This window comes from Bactrocera neohumeralis, chromosome 6, assembly GCF_024586455.1.
Source record: "Bactrocera neohumeralis isolate Rockhampton chromosome 6, APGP_CSIRO_Bneo_wtdbg2-racon-allhic-juicebox.fasta_v2, whole genome shotgun sequence".
Taxonomy (NCBI): Eukaryota; Metazoa; Arthropoda; class Insecta; order Diptera; family Tephritidae; genus Bactrocera; species Bactrocera neohumeralis.
In genome coordinates, this window is record NC_065923.1 from 32,288,621 (window position 1) to 32,304,857 (window position 16,237).

Genomic DNA, 16,237 nt, shown 5'->3' on the forward strand with positions numbered 1-16,237 from the left:
CTACACGAGCAGCGACTTTGCCTTGAGCAGCATTTTCGCTACGAAACGCAGCGAGTGGAGCGCATTCCGCGTATGCCGGTCTAACGGTCAGTCACACATTTAAACAGTCAGTCATCAAAGCGCCAGATATTTAAAAAAGTCATCACTACAACTTAAAAAATATTTAAAATAATAATATAATTAGTTTTAAAAAATATCTATAACAATAAAAATAATAAAAAAAATATTTAAAAACAAATTATAATAAAAAAAATAGTTTCAATAATAAAAAACAATATTATTACTAAAGAAAAAAATTAATAAAAATAAATTAAAATTAAATTAAAATAAAGCTAAAATTAAACGTGAATTCTTCAGTGCAATATTTTTAAGATACAAAAAAAAACAAAAACAAATTCATTCGCCATAATGTCACGCGTATCGGTCTTACTCATACTCTTATCACTGGTCATTATCAACTCCGGCGACAGCAATCACAGCAGCAGCAACAACAATCACAATTATAGCAGAATTCATACATTTCCTCAGCCATTCAGCAGCGCCAACAGCACGAAAATCGTCAATCATCCAGTATCTAGTTCAACAACTACGGCAAACAATGGCGAAGAAACACGCGCACAACAACAGCAGCAACAGCAACCAACTCATCATCTGCAGCAACAACAGCAGCTTGCGCAGCGCGACAAAAGAGGTGAGTTTTATTAGAATTCGTATTTATAAAATATTCTGCATTTTATTCTAATTTATCAGCCAAGCAAACCAAGTGTTAGGGTTACCGTTATAACACAAGCTGATTGTTTGTTTGCAGTTGTGTTCTGGAGTTTCAGTTTTTGCCCTAAAAAACATTATCTAACGTTAACAAACTATTTATTTGCAATTTAAATCGAGCCTACTTACTTTTCCTCTGTTTTTAACATGGCATTTTCTGATATTTCGTATTATATTTTTCATCTCCGAAGCAAATGAACATATATCTTTTCGGATAATACTATTCAATTATCAATTTTTTATTCTACAAAAAAGGTCTTAATGATTTTTTTCGGACAAACATTCCTTTAAAAGTTATGCGCAACTAAAATTAAACAGCAAAAGTAGCAGATTCCAACAGTATACCACGTCGTATGAGTAACACAGAATCACTCCTATGAATGTTCAGTACATTTGATGGAAAACGTTAATTGTGTATAACTTTTAGAAGACAAGATTTTATGGCAAAATTATACAAGCCTTTTTTGTAGTGCAGAAAATTTAGTATTAATATACATTGTGAGTACCCGGAAATTGTAAATAAAACGCAAAATATTTAATTATTCGTCAATATTTATTTTGTCGCCTTCCCCACCAGGCATAATACAATAATGCCAACGGTTTTTCTAGTTCTCGAAACACTTTTCATAAGCTCTTTTTAGGATGACCTTCAGCTCCTTCTGCGAATTTTATTTTATCTCTTCGATCGACTTAAAACGACTTCCACGGCGAGGCAATTTCGGTATGTAGAATAAGAAAAAATCACACAGAACCAAATCTGTTGAATATGGTGGTTGATCGATGGTATTTATTGTGTTTCGGCCTTAAATTCGATCACAATCGTGACTCGGTGCATTATCATCGTGCAAAATCCATGAATTGTTCTTCCAAAAATCCGGCCGTTCTCGATGGATGTTCTTGCGATAGATGTTCAACACCTCACCTGGTTTTCGGCTCATTTTTTCCATTTTTTTTTCCATGCCTCATCAGCAGTTATAATGCTATCCATGAATGTGGGATCGGGATTCGCACGATCAAGCATGTCCAAAGAGACCTATTTATGGTACTACTTTTGAAAAAAAAAATTAGCTTTATCGTGACCAGTCGAGCAAGAACGTGTTTTATACCCAAAATATCAATAAAAATCATTCAAATGGACTCTCGAGGGATGTCGAGCTCTCTTACCATCTCTCTTGCCATCTCTCTAACACTTGCCTGATGATTTTCAAAGCACCTTATCTTTCACTTTTTTATATTTTCATGAGTTGAAGAGGTCGACGGTCATCTAGAACGAGACATGTCTTCAACGATCTCCTGACTGTTTATGAAGGCTTTGTACAACTTGTTTTTGATAAAACTAAATCACCCTTTTCCAACATTCGCAACGATTCCGCACACGAAATTTTGGTTAGAAACACAAAATTTGAGACAAATTCATTGTTCGAGTACACAAGTATACAAATAAGTGTATGTGTGTTTGTATTTTATTCGACACGCTACAAAACACTCAATTCTATTTTACTACTAAATCAACTTCGATGTTTGTTCATTCGTTCACCTATGCATCGCGTTTGCATCCGAAGTTAATTTAAACTCAACCGGGTCATAAATCAATTTGTCGCGAATTATGTTTGACCAAATTTGAATTTGTAGTTTTAATTCTTTTTAATATCGCGCTTGGCTTTGCATAATCATGAACTCCGCTATTGTGTTGTATCAGTACATTGCATAAGCTATCGCAACACAATTGGGACTAATGCTGCTAGAGTGTCTTAAGTGCTTTTTTACTGCAGCGCAGTAAAACGAGTCAAGTTTGGATTTCGGTTTCCGTATTTGCTGCGAAAAAATAAGGACGTCTGCGGATTTTATTGCTTTTTTCAATCAATACTTCGTTTTAATAGTGAAACATAAAACTCTTCTTCAACCATTTGTTCTACAAATTTGAGCCATACTGGTCAATTGAAACTGCGTGCTGAAAGCGAATCGATCAAAATTCTCTTGTTAGTTTGGTAAAACCTGTTTTGCGTCAATATGAAGTTTGATCTATGGTATTTACCATGCCAGGAAAGAAAATTGCAACTAGTTTGCATGGAATTTTGTGTTTCGAATTGAATCACAGCTACAGAATCGTTGAAAATGTTGCAGCAGTGTTTTGGGAGTTCACCTTGCCATGAACATAAGTGCAGGTGAAGTCATGGTCTCACCTCTGTTAATTACAAAAGTAAAAGAAGCAGTACTTGAAAATCATTGCGTTGACATCAAACATGAGATTGAGGCGCATCTCTGCATCTCTTGTGTATCGACACAACACATTTCGGTTAATGTTTTGGTTATGAAGTGTGTCAATTCTGGACTCATACCAAAAGACCTGAATCCCTTGCAAAAACGACGTCGAGTAGAGGCAGCAAAAGGTATGCTTGACAGTGTTGTTGAGAACCTACATTCATTAAACGTATCATTACTGGCGACGAGACGTAGGATTAGGAAAATTACCTCAAAACTGTTCAAAAATCTAACGAAGGGAACTTCAAAAATTCAAAAAACGAGCCAAAATTGCTACAACCAAAATTCGATGAAAGACAATGAAGACCATCCCAGCCGAAGCTTGCAAGAAGTGAATGGAAAATTAGATTAAAGTTGGCGTGAAAATGTATTTTTTGTCAGTCCGGTCAAATTTTAACCGAGAAGTATGTACTGATATCGCCATTTTTTTTCTCTGTGTCAATCACCAAACTACAGTGAATTCATATAACAATAATTTCCATAATTTCGTTGGTAATAAGCATACTTCTTGACCGATATATTTAATATAAAGTATATTTGTGGTTCGAAAACCATTATATTATGTATACGAGGTCCAAAAAGTAGCTGAAAGGACTACTTCTTGCTCAAAATAATATTTCCACAAAATTTTAATGAAGGAATACCCACATTGACATAAAGTTGGCCAGGGAAGTTCGGAAGAAACTACAGTATGATAGAAATAATGTACCACATGTCATATAAAGGGTAATCCATTTAGAGGTTTCCTACTTTTTAAAGAAAAAAACAGAGAAACTTCAATTTTAATGGGGAAAGTTTATTATCTTTCGAAAAAACATTATTTCTTTCAAATGTTGGCCGCGACTACGTCTCAAATGATCCATCCGTTGAGTACAATTTTCGATGACACGTACGAGCTTTTCGACTGGTAACTGGCGAATGACACGCGTAATGTTTTGCTCCAAGTCGTGAATCGAAGCGGGATTGTCCGAATAGACTTTAGACTTTACATCTCCCACAGGAAAAGTCTAACCATGTGATATCGTACGATCTTGGTGGCCAATAGATCGGCACAAAAGGTGAAATTATCTGCTCGCTGAAGTGTTCTCTCAATAAATCCATTGGTTGATGCGATGTGTGGAAAGTGGCGCCGTCTTGTTGAAACCAAATGTCGCCGAGATCACGAGCTTCAATTTCAAGCACCAAATAGTCGGTTCTAATGGCGCGATAACGGCCGCCATAGACGATTACATTCTCACCGGTATAATTTTTGAATGAAGATCGGATGTTTGAATCAAAGTTTGCCAAAACAATGCCCCAAATAGATTTTAAGCAGAGACTAAAATCTATTATCTCTCATTATTATTCAAACCTTTTCACGGTTAAAACCAAACAAGACTTATAAACAAACATGATAGGACTGTTTATGCGCGATGTAAATCAGTAAATACTGTAGCTTATCGAAATCTTAATATATGCAACTAAATGTAGAGTAGAGTCGGCCAGTTTGCAGGCATACCAGTTTATATACATACATACTCACACTTGTGGTGACAAAAAGCAACCAACGCAAAGCTCTCTGCCTGAAATGCTGATAAAGAATTTTATCAATATGCGCGGAACCATGACTTATTAAGCGAACTGGTTTCGAATAGTGTCTTTCTTTATTTATAATTTGGATATTTTGGTGTTTTTTAGTTTCGGAAGCAGCCGTAAACCGATATTAATGTGTGCATAGATTAAATAATGAACAATAAAAACTAAAGCAAATTTGTACATGGAGATACCATATTTAGTTTAAGCCGCTGACCGCGTTTGCGCTGATTGTGAAGATTTCTATTTGAATTTTTATAACCTGAACAGCGTTTATTAAGTTTGCCGCGAAATTTGTAATACTCAGGAGAAAGCGTCGGAGACTCTATGAGGAATATATACAAATGATCAGTGTGATGAGCTGAGTCGAATTAGACATGTGTATGTCGAACTAGTTCCTCAATTTTTGAGATAACGGTCTAAAATTCCACACACGAGCTTTTCTCCCAAAAAAGCTCTATAGTTGTCGGAATCACTGATATCGGACCAATATAGCATATAGCTGTCATACAAGCTGATCAAGAAAACTTAGTTTTTTATAGAAAACTTTTTCATTTGACAAACTTTCATTACGAAATTTGGTATAAATTATTTCCAAAGGCAGCAGTGCAATCTTCGAAAATATTGCTCAGATCGCATCAATATAGCATATAGCTGTCATACAAGCTTAGCCATCAAATTCAAGTTAAAGAACTTTTTATACACCTTTATGCTAGAAAAGGTGCACTTATGAAGGGTATTATAGTTTCTATGCACCCCCAGTTTGAAGGGGTTTTCTTTTTTTGCAATATACCGACATGTTTACTTACATAAAGTGATACATTCGATACAATTTAAAGGCATGAAAGTTGATTTTGATTCAAACTTTTCTTTCTAATTTTTTTTTATTTTAACTTCTTTTATTTTTTTTATATATTTTTATATGTTTTTTATTATAATTTTCTACTTAAATATTAGGTAGTATCAGCTGTATTTTTTATTTTGTTTTTAAAGCTCGTACATTGAACCTCTCCAATAATTAATTAGTCTTCTCTAAAATATTTGAATATGCAAATTTGTGCTGGCGCATTACATTGATTCTGGCGACAAATAAAAGCTTTGGCCATTCTTTAGAATATCAATAATCAAGCTATACAAATGCCGATCTTGTAACAATAGCGTCTGCTTTCGGCTCGCGTGCGTTGAGCACAGTAGCTGAATGAAGTAATCGGACAAATTACTAAAGGTCGTTCAACTCGTTGTTGTTGTATGCCAAACAACTAAAGTTCTACTAATAAGAGTAATTATAGTGGAATGAAGTAATAGGCAGAGGAAAATCATTAGCGCAGACCAGAAGTGCGTACAAATTAATCACATGACCTTGAGTGTGCTAACAAATTACTGCTGATTGTGCAGCTTTTGTTCTTTTTTCATGAAATCTATGAAACCAAGCATAGCTATTTCATCATTTCTATTAATGCTTGACAAAGAAATTTTTCAATTTTTATTTTGTGCTTTAAAACTAGTATTTTTTCACAAACTTCATTTTGCTTTGATAATAAAAAAAGGTTTAAAAAATGTTCCAGAAAAAATTAAATTTATTGCTTTAAACAAATTTATATTTCTCGTTTTGCCATAACGGAAAAAAGTCAAACATACACGAATTTCTAACTCCTTTGTGAGATTTAGCATATTTGCACTTTTTAGAATGAAAAACAAAAGCAGAACTGTAAAACTAAGCTTGTTCAAATATTGAACATGTTTTTGTTTGAACAGTTGTTTGAAGTTAATTCGTATTTCTACGAAAAATAAATAAGGTGAGAATGCTACTGTATAGATTTAGGTTATTAATATGATATTATATGTTATATAAACAAACATTTCAAAATATTTGGTAAATACTTATCGACAGCTACCACGTAGCAACTGTTGTGAAATAACTATTGAGGCCAGGGTTTCCAAGTGCCAAAAAAGTACCCGGAAATTGTTAATAAAACACAAAGTATTTAATTATTCACACATTTGGTTGGGATTACTTTGGAGGCGACAAAATAAGCCATCAAAGTAATTCCCATCAGATTTAATACACTTATGTCAACGAATTTTCCAGTTCTAGAAACACTTTTCACAAGCACTTTTTGGGATAGCGTTCAGCGAATGTTGTTTAATATCTTCGATCGACTGAAAACGGGTTCTACGGTGCGGCAGTTTCAGTTTGGAGAACAAGAAAAAATCACACGGAGCCAAATCTGCAGAATATGGTGGTTGATCGATGGTATTCATTGCGTTTTTGGCTTTAAATACGGTCACAATCGTGACTCGATGCGATGGGTCAAAATCCATGAATTGTTCTTCCACAATTCCGGCCGGTTTTGACGGATGTTATCACGCAAACGCCTCAATACGACCAAATAGAACTCCTTATTGACGATCCGTATTTTCAAAACAAATTCATTATGCACCAAACCATAAATATCGAAAAAAACAATGAGCATCACCTTGATTTTTGAGCGGCTTTGGTGTATATTTTTTTGTTTCGGCTAATTTTTTCCCTCCATTCAGATGATTGTTGACTTGTTTGCATGTCAAATTTATAAACTCATTTCTCATCGGCAGTTACATACAAAAACTTGTATACACCGGTCAACACGATTTTTGGGTCTGACATGTTAAATTTTAGTTTGTCCAAAAAAGTAGGAAAATTTGTTTTTCGGTTAAAGTTTGCTTTCGTAGAAATTAGAGCAATTTTTCGATGATTTTTATATTTTTTCTACAATTTCACTATAAATTATAATTAGAAAACGGTTTTTTAGATACAAGAGTCGTTTCTATTCAAGATGTGTGATAAACAATAATATATAAATGTAAAATAACAAGAAATTACTGTCTAAAAGTGAATATTTTTTGTATTTCTTTTATGCTCATATGAGCTCTCTCGCATTAAACCCCAAATATACTTATCGATGTGGATCAGCCCAAAGCAAACTTAAAGAAAGAAAGATTGATATTTAAGTGTTTTTCAATGTCTAGAATCAGAGTTCAAGTATGAGAACAGAAACTCCAAAAAAAATATTTTTTTGTTGACCGGTGTAATGATCCCAATGAATGTGAGATCGGAATTCGCATGATCAAGCATATCCAAAGAGACCTGTTTATGGTACTCTTTTTGAAAAAAAAAAAACATCTGTTCGTTGGTTAGAAATACGATATTTGAGATAAATTCCTTGTTCGATATTTTTATCCATTGTACGAGTAAATATCGCAGGGCCTAATGAGGTGTACAGACTTAAGCAGTCGCTGTGAACAAATTGGTTAACATATCGGCCTCATATTTGGCATATTAATTAAGGATAGTCTTACCAACATATTAAAAAACATTTATTTTAAATGTAATTTATTTTGTAGCGTCTCAATTAAGGACTTATGGGATTAGCTGTCCTAGTCAGAGATATGAAAAAATTACATTTTTAATATTTTTTTGCCAGTAAATTATTTGTTTTATAAAAGTAAAAACAATTGCAACTCAACTTAACTTGACAGAATTTTGAAAAAAATAATAATTTAAAAATAATGTCTGTCTGGATTGATCCAGTACCAACCGAAGCTCCTTGTGGTGGAAATTCATCTAAAATCAATCGAATAAAAAATAGTTTTATTAATACATAGTCTAGTGCCTGACGGATGTTTTTTTTTTAAATTAACAAAATGGCGATCTGAGTAAAATTTTGTTTCAGATCTTTGGGAGAAAACCAATAGTTAATTGGTTACAAAAAATCGGAATTAACAAAAAAACCCTCCATTAGGTATAAATTTCACAGAAATCTACATAGCGGTTTTTATGCTACGGTGGTCACAATTTGAAAAAAAAAAATGGTTTGAGAAAAACGGAACTTGAAGTTTCACACGAACATTCCGGAGCGCATGAAACACACTTTGGTAATTAACGAAGAACTCGAAAAGTATTTGTTGGATTTACTTCAGGGAATATATCTAAGATATCATACTTTAAAAAATAAAAAAAAATATTTTTTGACAATTCTCACTAACGCTAACCCCTTATGTAAGTTTAGAATTATTGCATTAAATTAGAGTGTTCACTCTTAACAAACTCCTACCCAATGTCACTCGACGCAATTAAAAAGCTATAAAATGCGTTAACTTCGGCTGCAAGTTGTAAAACCCTTCACAAGTGTAGTTTTTATAACATAAAAGGGCATACAATATCTTTATCCTGATTTTGATTGTAGTTTATACGATTATGTGCTATAGTGCTTAGGATGATTCAAAAAAAAAATTTTTTTTTTTCGTTTCGTACTCGGAAAAATAGGTTCCTGGACACCTCTAAGAAAGCCTCTCCAAACATGAGTTTTTAATTATAACGGGAAGGTCCTCCTACATACAGTTTTCTATTTTTTCTTATTATCAGATAGAAAAATTTATATCTCGCTTCCAACTACTTGAAAAAATATCTTGTTCCTTAGATTTTGTAGGAAATTGAATGCTCTACAAAAAAGGTCTATTATGATTTTTTTCGTAAACCCAACCGTTTAAAAGATATTAACGGTTGAAGTTAGATTATTTTTGGGAAAATTTTTTATTTCTTATGAATTTCATAACTCAATGAAAAAAAAAAATTATTATAAATGATGAAACTCATAATTTTATAGGAAATTTACTGCTCTATAAAAATGGTCTCTTATGATTTTTCGATTAAGTCAAGCGTTTACGAGATATTCATCGTCAAACATCAATGCATATTAAGGTGGATCAAAAAAAAATTTTTTTTTTTCGTTTGATACTCTGAAAAATAGGTTCCTAAACACCTCTAAGAAAGCCTCTCCAAAAACCTTATTCATAATGATTTTTTCATTGAGTTATAAAATTCATAAGAAATAAAAAATTTCCCAAAAATAATCAAACTTCAACCGTTAATATCTTTTAAACGGTTGGGTTTACGAAAAAATCATAATAGACCTTTTTTGTAGAGCATTCAATTTCCTACAAAATCCAAGGAACAAGATATTTTTTCAAGTAGTTGGAAGCGAGATATAAATTTTTCAATCTGATAATAAGAAAAAATAGAAAACTGTATGTAGGAGGACCTTCCCGTTACAATTAAAAACTCATGTTTGGAAAGGCTTTCTTAGAGGTGTCTAAGAACCTATTTTTCCAAGTACGAATCGAAAAAAATTTTTTTTTTTTTAATCACTCTTATAGTGCTATATATGAACTGTTTTTTTCAAAATTTATAGCGTTGTCTTGACAATTAATTTATGGGGGAAGAGATATTTTAGTCCAAAAGATGAGCAGTTTCTGGGAGAGAAAAGCATATGTGTAAACTTTCAGACTGATATTTTAAATACCACTTTGGCTTACCTTCTGCTGGGTCTTCCTTTCAGATGTTGGAGACATAATGTCTTTATAAGCTACAATAAATGTTACTGAAGCAATAAATGCTTTTACGAAATAAATCCAACCACTCTTCACTATTGGAATTTTGAAAGGCACACAGGCTTTGCCTGCTTATACCGTCTTTAACTATACGACCTTTATATTTTAACGTAAGGTTTCGGTTAGGTTAGATGGCTGATAAGAGAGCGCACGTGGTCTTTTGTAAAGTCTTTTGTAAAGTCATTGAAAATAAGAACTCCCGTGCTCGGACTTACAGATCGGCAAAACGCTTAGTAGCCAATACAAATTTGCACAGGGGCTTAACTTCAACACCCGCCAGTTTGGTAGGATGTCTGAAGGTAAACAACTTTGAAATTGAAAGAACGCACTTATTTAAAATCAATTTGAACTTGAGCATTTGGGTCAATATCATATAAAAAAAACTTATTTCAATCAATTGCTCGAGCAAGGAACACATTTAAGTTTGTGCACAAATATAGCGCTACCTGATAGATATCTAATTAAAAGAATTAAAAAATTCAGACATCCGTATTTATGAAAAAAATATACTGCGATTTGGTAAAATAATGATTAATCAAATTATAGATTTTTTTTATAAATTTTTCATAGACGATTTGCTCAGTGTGTACTTATAAAATTATCTACATGCAATATCTCAAGCATGACCAAATGTTCGTGATATTTCATTATTTTGTTTAATTATGATAATTAACAGTCTACAGTTCTCTATTTCCTTTTTAATTTGAATATTAGCACGCTTATCACGAACATAAATCAATTTGCCAAAAAATATTTCTTGAAGCAAACTATTTTGGCGAGACTGTGAAATTTAATTATATTTTGTTTGAACAGCGGCAAAAAGTGCAAATTTAAAGAAGAACTTGAAATATAAATTTAGAGAAGAACTGAAATATGAACAATTAATGTAGGAGATATGGAAATACAAACATGGAAAAATTTAGCAATATCAATTGTAAAACTGGAAAAAATAAATAAATTTTAAATGAATCGTAAGCACATTTAATGCAATAAGTGGTTTGAAAAAAATTTTTTTTAAATTACTTTCTGGTAATACCGCAATTTATATTTTATGCTAAATTTGCTTGAAGAATAGCGAACAATACGTGGTAATGGCGAACAACTTGGGATCCAACACATAAACATCGCTTTGAAAGTAATTTAGTAGAGGTTGTACGGTTTAGTATAGGTTATTCTGTTTGTGTAATAAATAGTTTATATGTGGAAAATAAAATCAGACGGATTCACAAGCAACAGTTATTTTATTATTCTACAATCAAACACTTCTATTGACAATGTACCATATAAGTATATCATATATAGGAATATGATTTACTAGATGCTTAAATACTAACAAAAGTCTTTCGAAAATACTCCCATTTAAGCAATGCGACCTAGTAAGCTAGGTTCATAATTTTTCATAACTAAGACTACTGCTCGACTTTGGAAATATCCATATAATAGCAGTACTTGGCCTGCAAATTAATTGCTGCAAAGATAGCTAACGGACTTCGAGGAACTGTCTCAGAAAGGGACATTCCGAAATCATCTCTTACCTCGACTGCATCCCTGATAACTTGGACCACTGCGTCTTCTCCTAGCGGCAACTTCTTTGCGCACATACCTTCCAGAGATTTGTGGGCGGAGCGGAGTCGCTGGACTGGACTGGACTGGTGCTCTCAAACAACTCTTGGCTTAGACTTTTACATATATCGCTTTAGTGTCTTTCAAGCGGACTTCTCCGAAGTACGACTTCCTTTAGAGAGAAAAGATAGCAGAGTTGCCATACAGGCCTGGAGCTGATTGACATGAACAGATTGAATTAGCAGTAGAATCAAACAACTTCCATATTAAACTTGTCTGGCACTTGTGGGGTTGCGAACGTCTTTTGAACTGCTAGTTTTTGGCAAAGCTCACATCGCCGTAATGATAAACGTCGTAACTGGATATTATAATGGCACTATCGCAGTGAGGCTAAAAATTTTGAAAGTTGCGATGAGGAATGCGTGGTGGAAACTTCTAGACCCTCATAAAAAAGTTCCTAAGCCAAATTTAGAGGTATAAAACTTTCTAGAGTTAGATTTTGTAAAGGGCAGCCTTAGTTTAACGGCGTTTAACTGTCATGTTGGAGGTGGTTCTGTCTACGAAATGTACCGAATACTGATTTATCACACAGAAGAAAAGTTCACAAAGGTCCAAAAGTTGAAGGTCGTTAGCGAGAAACCGCCGTTACTACTTGCCAGGGACGCCCCTTCGAAAAAGACAAACTTCAGCATATAGTTGAGAACTACTTTGGATAGCAAAAATAACTAAAAAGAGTCTAAATTAAACGAGCATTACAGAGGAAGAAACTTACAGTCCTTAAAAACAATAAAGAATTGGTGCTGGGGCGCTTCTATAACCGCGAGTATTTAAATAACGAAAAATTCTAGAAAAATTTTTTAGGTTCCTGAAAAAGTTGCTATTTGAGGTAGTTGGCCCTCCGAAAGTATAATGAGAACATTGCTTTTAAAATTGCACCTGAAGTGCATATTAACGAACGCAATCAATTTTAATCGCCTAAGTTCTGATGTAATTTGTAGTTTGACTATGTCGGACTACCTTTTGTGAATTTACGTCAAGTTAGGAACTTATTATGTTAAACCAGTTGTTGTTAATCAGTTAGAAATCAATATTCGACATGCTGGGTCGTTCCCGGAGTAATTTCGTTTGATGACAATAGCTGATTCTTGAAGCCGATATGGATAAAATAAAGTCGTTGATCGAATCAAATCGTTTAATAAAAACTCGAGAAATTATTGAAAGATTAAATTTGTCTACGGTGACCGTACACAAGTACACTAAACATCTAGCATTAATTTCGAAGCTAGATATATGGGTTCCTCATGTTCTTACCGAACGAAATTTGCTTAGTCGCATTAACGACTGTGATATGCTTATCAAATGTCAAAAGAGTGACTGATTTTGAAGCGCATTGTTACTGACGACAAAAAGTGGGTTGCTTACAAGAATGTAAAGCGCAAGAGTTCATATTCTGAAAAGAATGAATCAGCTTATCACTTCTAAGGCCGATAGTCACCAAAAAAAAAAAGATTGTGTTGTCTATATGATAAGATTTTAAGGGAATCGCTTATTTTGCGCGTTTGTCCAACAATACCACGATTACAAGCAGAAGTAGTCAGAATTGATTAATAGAAAAGATGTACTGTTCCACCAGGATAATGCGACACCTCATACAAGTTTGATGACACGCTAAAAGCTTTCGCACTCACATACCCACCATAATTTTCAGACTTGGCACCCTCGGACTATTACTTGTTCCGGCCTCTGCAAATTTTTTTGGATGGGAGAACCTTCACTTCAAATCCGGATGTCAAAAACCACTCGAAGCAGTGTTTTACCAGCAAGGATCAAACATTTTTTAGCGTGAAATCAATCTTTTCCTCGAAAGATGGCAAAAGGTATTGGATTAAAATGGAGAATACATAAATATTTTACACAATGAAAAAATCATATTTTAACTGCATTAAAAAAACGAAATTACTTGGTAAATGGCTATGCTGGCAAAAGTGAGACAGACTGGATGATCTTAATAATACAATGGTGCCGTCCCCACCTGTAGAAAACCGAAATAATTTTTCATATGAACTAATCTCTCATAAAAAGTTTTATAACTGTCAAATAGAAAGCCACTTTCGGATAATTAGGGGCATTTTTTATTAGAGAAGCTCGTATTTTCAAATCGTCAATTAATTAATGTCATTAAATATTACATCATTCTTCTTCGTCATTGAAAATGTGTGTGATTGAATTTACAATTCTACTTTTCTACGTTTTTCTGTAGCCAATTCCATATAAAAACTAATAATGGAGAAAAATCGTACGCGGAAGCATTAACATAATAAATTTTTAATAAATCGAACTTTTTGACCGATTGGTTTCGACTTCATGCTATACAAATCATAATTGAAATATTTCAATGTAATTGAAATTAAAACCTTGAACTAAGTAGCTTGAACCAGCTATGTATAGAGCAACAAATGAACTCTAAAGGTTTAATTAGACCGCAAATAGGGTTATAATAATGCTAGTAATAGAGATAAACTGTGACAAACAATGGGCGGGAACCTTCTTTAATTGAAAGATACCGAAAAATAATAAACAAAGCTCTTTTGTTATCATTATTGCAAAGGGTAAATAAATATATGTACAGACAAAAGCGTGTGGAACACCTTACAATAAAATTAGATGCATAAGCCAAGCATAAATGGAGATACATAAGCACATGAAATACCTTTATTATAATATACATCTGTATATTTGTGCCAAGTCAAGTGTCTAACATTGAAATTTTGATTCAATGCTGGCAGGTGGTTTCTCGTTCTCGCTGCTGCCGCTGTACACGCGACTGCTTACGTTTGCATGTATTGGTGTTGTCATATTGTACATGAATGCACGAATTCCCAAACTGAATTTGAATTATGTTTCGGTATTTACACGCGGATACCGCAAATGCGGCGATGTGTGCGTTAAGTATGCTGAGGGTCGTTAAGGTCGCGTAACTTCGATAAATCTCTGACACAAGCAGCTACAATGGCTGGTGGCACCAGCTATACGGTATGCAGCAGCGAGCCAAAACAACAGACATGATAACGAAAGCGACAAAAAAAAAAACGGCGAACCTCGGTTATTACAACAACAGCAAGTAAGGTGCGATAAGCGGAGATGGAACCGAATGTTGAGATAAGTGTGACTTTTGGTGTGACATTGCAACGACTCGGTTATTAAAAAGCTTTATTCATGGTTAGGTTTATGATGTTTAAGAATTTTTGTGAACGAAGAGGTGTGATATATTATGTGTCAAATTTATTTCGTATTTTTGACTTTTAATGCATAGCATACATATTCATATATTTATATATTTTTTAGGTTAGGTTAGGTTAATCTGTTAGGCCAATAAGCCACGCATAGACCAATTTGATCATTTGCAATACCAAATGTAGTTCAGTTGCTAAGTTCAAGAGGTGTAGTCATCCTCTTGAAAGCCTGCGCCGCGAATTTTAACAGACTCTGCGGCCTCACTATCTATACCTCCTCCAGTGTATCATACCGTGGTGACCCTAGATATATTTTATAAGTATACATAGATTGAAATAAGAATCGTTAAGTAAGCTATATTACCCTATGCCAACTCGTATAATCGGGTATAAATTGCCTTAAATACGATTAGCAGCATTTTTGGCGAGACGCGAGACGCGCGACGGTTTAACGACAATGAGCAATGTCTAAATGTGCGACTACAATTTGATGGATTGCAATGACCATTGGCTACAGATTCGCAATTTACTTTGAAATGCAACACATTTTTCAAAAAGAAACTCAGCTTTTGAAACAAAAATATTACATGGAATTTCTGAAAATATATAGTAATAGGCTTTTACACCTCTAGTAGATGTTTTAAAGAGGAAATTTGATGCTCTTATATGTGTCTTGGGGCTTAGCGTTATTCATCAAATGGAGGGCAGAGCCAACAGCGAACTTTGCTGGGTTTCTCGAGCAATTTTTTCACTTCAGTAATAGAGTCGAAGGATTGCCATCTTCTACCGTGGTATAACCCCCATTGCTAAGGCATGTTAAAGCTCGGGTCAAGGCAAGGTTTACATCTTTTAGCTATAAAGTTGTATGAATAAAACATTTTAAATCACGTAAAACTAATCTTAGGGAAATAAATATAGATTAATGGTTAAAGAAAAAGATTTTCACTTTTTATTGGTGTATTAAATACAGTTATTTTATTAGGTTGTGTGTTGAGAATTTAAGAAAAATTATCTAAAAATAATTCAAACTGTGTGCGAAAAATTTCAATATTAGTATTTCATTCCGTTCAGCATAAGATTGCAAATATTTCAATGCATATCATACGTACTAAATTAGCCTTATATCATCTGAGGTTTTATAAGCTAAATTGGCACTATTTCTTAGTAAGCGTCTCACTATCGCTTATATGATGACTACTCTCTATAGCGAAACCTTTCAAGCGATAGATATCAAAGCTACGCGGTTATAGTCGACTTTTCATTAGAGGTGTTTTGGCGGGTCCCAAATTCAGTGCACAAGCCTGGGGAGGGACTTTAGCTCGTCTTCAAACGGATGTTTTTGGTTACCCAGAGGATTCTTGGTCTAAGACCGAAAGTCGTAAGCTGCTTGAATCATATGTAAAAAAGTC

General features: G+C 33.8%; 1 protein-coding gene across 2 annotated transcripts in view; it reads left to right on the plus strand.

Moving 5' to 3' along the window:
• Nucleotides 1–306: 306 nt before the first annotated feature.
• The window catches only part of LOC126762531 (uncharacterized), an 84,271-nt gene continuing 68,340 nt past the window's right edge, over nt 307–16,237 (plus strand). For both annotated transcript variants that reach the window (XM_050479344.1, XM_050479345.1), the window contains exon 1: nt 307–691. In XM_050479344.1, the coding sequence (XP_050335301.1) occupies nt 409–691 (283 nt within the window). In that variant the 5' untranslated portion in view covers nt 307–408. The remainder of the gene's footprint in view (nt 692–16,237) is intronic.